Source organism: Carassius auratus, unplaced genomic scaffold (genome assembly GCF_003368295.1).
Source record: "Carassius auratus strain Wakin unplaced genomic scaffold, ASM336829v1 scaf_tig00216070, whole genome shotgun sequence".
Taxonomy (NCBI): domain Eukaryota; kingdom Metazoa; phylum Chordata; class Actinopteri; order Cypriniformes; family Cyprinidae; genus Carassius; species Carassius auratus.
Genome location: NW_020528391.1, coordinates 284396 through 289557, shown reverse-complemented (window position 1 = coordinate 289557; position 5162 = coordinate 284396). Strand labels below are relative to the sequence as shown.

At 33.1% G+C, this 5162-nt stretch overlaps 1 protein-coding gene across 1 annotated transcript; it reads left to right on the top strand.

Moving 5' to 3' along the window:
- The first annotated feature begins 800 nt into the window (after positions 1–800).
- On the top strand, positions 801–2435 carry LOC113097019 (lymphocyte function-associated antigen 3-like). Its single transcript, XM_026262251.1, has 4 exons — positions 801–891; positions 1057–1362; positions 2204–2257; positions 2428–2435. The coding sequence occupies exons 1-4, from the start codon at positions 843–845 to the stop codon at positions 2433–2435; spliced, it is 417 nt and encodes a 138-aa protein (XP_026118036.1). The 5' UTR covers positions 801–842.
- Positions 2436–5162: the final 2727 nt, after the last annotated feature.

Below are 5162 nucleotides of genomic sequence, written 5' to 3'. Positions count from 1 at the left end.
ACAGACACAAAGCACTCCTTAATGTTTCAGATGATGAGGGTTGTCCTTTTTGTGGGGTGTCTGAAACCGTTTTCCATATTTTTGTGGAATGTCCACGTTTGGATCAAATTTTGGGCTTAATGGAAAGCTGGAGTGTACAGTTTACAGGAAATTTTCATCAAGATTTTTTTTATTTTTGGTCCTAAATATATATATATATATAAAAAAAAAACTAAAGTTTTTTTTTAATTAAATTTCGTATATGGTGCAGCAAAGTTGGCAATCTGTTGTACAAGGAAAAATAAAATAGAAGGGCGGGAAAATGTGGATGCTGTTCTGCTGATGAGAGGGTTTATAAAGAAAAGATTAATTATGGAATATGCTTTTTATAGCCTCATTAATACTTTTTTTTCATGTGTGGGGTGTTAATGGTCTTTTATGTGAAGCTGATGATCAGGGAGATTTAGTGTTTAATTTTTGAGTGTTTAAGGTTTTTATATATTTTTTATTTTTTTTGTATTTATTTTTTTTGTATGTGAAAATTTTAAATATATGTATGTTTGAATTGTTTTGAATTTAAAAATATAGGTCTCTTATGTTTTATTGAATTATTAAAGCAGACCTCAAAAGTCAAAAGTCTCTCTCTCTCTCTCTCTCTCTCTCTTTCTCTCTCACTCACACTCACACACACACACACACACACACATACACAGAGTACTTCTCTACACTACTCAACCACAACTCTCCACCTCCTGTTAACTTAAGATCTTAAAGTCTAGATAATGAAAGTTTATAAGATATCTGTACACTTACACGTTTAGTTCAGGCTTTTATGGTGTGTTATTATTTAAAAGAGTTTAGAAATGATACACACAATACTTTTATTCTCTTTGTGCTTATGGCATCTGGTTGGTAAGTAGAGGTTTTCTATATTTACAGACAAATTTAATCAGAGTTTCTTTTTAAATCGGCATTTGTTTTTATTTTTTATGTAAAGATGCTTTCAATTCACACTGGAATTTTGCTGTTAGATGTTGTTTGAATCAAACGGTTCCTCTTTGTTTTTTGGTGATATAGATGAACTAGAGTCAGTGTCAGTGACGGAGGGAGATTCTCTCACGCTACACCATAATCTCTCTGTTTCTAACATACAGAGAAATGATGAGATCGAGTGGAGGTTTGAAGGCACTCGCATCGCTAGATTGATCGTGAACAATTCAGAATATTATGATGAAAACACATTCAAAGACAGACTGAAGCTGGATAATCAGACTGGATCTCTGACCATCACAAACACCAGAACCACAGACTCTGGACTTTACCAACTAAAGACCATTATTGGGCTTAAGGAATCAATCAAGAGATTCAATGTTACAGTTAATGGTGAGTAAAGAATAGTATTTTCTAGTATCAAAGTCATTCCTCCTGTCCTCTTCATATTCACAATGTAAACAGTAATTATTTATTTTACTCATAATAATATTTCAAGATGAATTATATATTTGAAATCTCACTTACTGTATAAATTTCAGATTTCATTTCATTATATTGTTTTTTCATTCTAACATGTACTGTATATTCATCTGAAAAAATCTCCCAACATTGTCACTCCAGTCCATGAAAGACAACTAAAGTCTAACTCATATTATATATCAGTGAAAGAGTTTATTTAAAAAAAAATGAATGTATAGAATGTGTAGTAAAGAATGTATAGTTAGATGTTAGAGTTTGAGAATTACAGTTAGAATTTCTACTTTTTGTTTGATATATTGCAGCAGTATAAAGCACTTCACAATGAATAGAAGAACTGTTGTAGTCAGGAGAGTATGATATATTAATAATAATTTATGCATTTAGCAGACGCTTTTATCCAAAGCGACTTACAGTGCATTCAGTTTATAAATTTTTTACATATCATGTGTTCCCAGGGAATCGAACACCCAACATTGCGCTTGATAGCGCAGTGCTCTACCAATTGAGCTATATGGTTGTTAATATCATATATCATTAATTAAAACATGTAATTTTACATGCAACAAATTTTATTTTAGATATATTTTATAATATATGTATAATTTTCAATTAAATTTAAAATGTAAATTTACATTTAAAAGAGATCCCAGTTCTCATGTCGACAAAGACAGTTTAACATTAGATTCCCCCAAACTGCTCTATCATACTCAAATAAATCAGCCCTCTTACTGTAATTCACAATATTTTTCAGTTCGGCCACCCTCTCCTACCACCACTTCATCTTCCGAAAGCACGAGTGTTGCCGGTAATGACACTGATGTTCATATCAACAGCACAATTGTGTATCAGATATTGTTTTTATACAACTGTTCAGTAAACAAGAAGTTATTATTGAGTTATGTGTTACCTTTTTTTTATTTATTTTACATTTTGTTGTTGTGGTTTCTCTGCAAAAAACTAAAAAAAAAAAAAAAGGTTCCTAATAAAACCAAAGTAGGCAAGTCCTTTACACTTTCTGCAAAAGCACATTTAACCAATAATCATGTTAAAGGAGGCTCATGTTAGTCAGACTTGGTCAGATTGTGAGCATCTGAGACTGACAGATTGTCTTTCTTTAGCATCAGCCCAACAAACAACTCCTCACCCTCCAGACACTGGATCGCTGATATGGCTGATCTCTGCTGTTGCTGCTGGATCTCTGTTGATTGTGGCGGCAATCGGTGTCTTCTACATCTGCAGAAAATGTAGAAAAACTATTCAAGAAGGTAAGTGTTATGTACTGCTGATACACATGTAAAAAACAATTGTTTTAGCATGTCTTTCATTGTAGTTGAAACAGTCCAGACGAATAATGAAGAGATTACTTACGCTGACCCAACATTCTACAAAAGAAAAGCACAAACAGTGGTAAGACAGTTCATGTTTAAGTTAACACAGATTGAATAAATATTACATATTTGAGGAGGATTTTTTGGTAAAAATGTATTTGCATAATCATTTTTATATACAGTTGCAAATGTATGTAAATACAATTACGTGAATAAGGTGGACAAGGATATGTAAACATTCACTGAAAAAAGTAATAAGTAAATTTACTTAATTTTTATTTGGCAAGTTTTTGCACAAGCATTTTTCAAGTAAATTTAACACATTTGGAAATTAAGTAAATCTACTTAACTAAGTTAAGTAAAAAAATAAAATAATAATAAGTACATTTTATTGAGTAAAATTTAATTAAATAAGATTAAATTAATGCATTTAGCAGACACTTTTATCCAAAGCAACTTACAGTGCATTCAGGCTAACAATTTTCACCTATCATGTGTTCCCGGGGAATCGAACCCCCAACCTTGCACTTGCTAATGCAATGTTCTACCACTGAGCTACAGGAACACTTCAAGATTTTGTGAAAAGTAAGTGAAAATTTCACTTACTTTTTTATTTTGGAAAAGTTTTTACACTAACAAAAAACCTGAAACAGATATTCTGGAAATTTCTAAATGTAAAATATTTTTTTTTCAAAACCGTTTTATCAAATGAGGGTAAATAAGTCTCTCAATTCTGTCCCTTTAAACCAGTTTACAGCAAAGACAGCACGAAGGACTGGATGCACATGATAAATATTCTGCAATTAAGAAAACAGACAAAAGAAATAGCACTGTAAAACCCGATAAGTAAACTTTACTCAAACCGTTTGAGTAAATAGATTGCCTTGATTTAAACCATGTAAGTTTTAAAACTTTGCATTCAAGTAATTAAGTGATTAACTAAGTGCTGATTGAGAATTAGTGATGAACAGCTGCTGTTAACAAACAGAATCACTGAAGAAAAGAGAAACACAAGAACTACTACAACTGACTTCAGACACAGACTTAGATGCCCAGAAGAAATGCCATCAGGTGTTAACCTGTACCTAGGTGTAGATTTTTGTTCTTTATATTGGTGATGAGAATCATCAATTATTGAACTTAATTGCAGAATATTTATCATGTGCATCCAGTCCTTTGTGCTGTCTTTGCTGTAAACTGGTTTTAAAGGGACAGAAGTGAGAGACTTATTTACCCTCATTTGAAAAAACTGTTTTGAAAAAAAATTATTTTACATTTATAAATTTCTAGAATATCTGTTTCGGTTTTTTTGTTAGTGTAAAAACTTTTCCAAAATAAAAAAGTAAGTAAGTGAAATTTTCACGTATTTTTCACAAAATCTTGAAGTTGTTCCTGTAGCTCAGTGGTAGAACATTGCATTAGCAAGTGCAAGGTTGGGGGTTCGATTCCCCGGGAACACATGATAGGTGAAAAGTGTTAGCCTGCATGCACTGTAAGACGCTTTGGATAAAAGTGTCTGCTGAATGCATTAATTTAATATTATTTTATTAAATTTAACTCAATAAAATGTACTTATTATTATTAGGGCTCAAGCCCGAAGGGGCGAAGAGCCCTATTGTTTTTCTAAGGATTATTCTTATTTTTTTTATTTTTTATTAAACCTTCCGGGGGGTTTTGGGGGCCTTAACATGCTTAAAAACTCTTGAAAATTGGCACACACATTGGAATCTGCGGCCATCAGGACGTTGCAGAGGCTGGGACCAGGGCGTGGCACAGGGGCTCTACAGCGCCCCCTGGAACACTGTCAGAAATCATGAACCATAGCTCACACACACTTGCATATATTTATATGAAACTCGGTACACTTATAGATCTCATTGAGCCGAACAACTTTCACACTTTATGTCATAGGCTCCGCCCAACAGGAAGTCAGCTATTCAGGGCTGTTTAAAAAAAGCATGCTCTGGAATTTGAAATACTCCTCTGAGGTTTTCAACCCGTTCGCCACGAAACTCGGTGAACATGATCTCAAGACATTGGGGATGAAAAATTGCGAGGGGATTTTTGATATCTCGAACGGTTTGCCCGTGGCGAGGCGTGGAAATTATGGCGAGAAATGAGAAACAGGAAATGTCTAATAACATCCACATACATTTCCTGAATTTGATCAAACTTCATTGTTTTATTCGTTGTATGATACCGATCATATATATGTGACTATTAAGAGTCAATGTTATAGCGCCACCAACTGACAGCAGGAAGTGAGTCATTTTCCAAATGCTTTGAATTCAGCATCTTATTTTTACTCGATTTACTTAAAACTTCATCAGAATAATGACAAAACACGGCTGATGTAAATCTGTTGTGGGGATATTGATATCT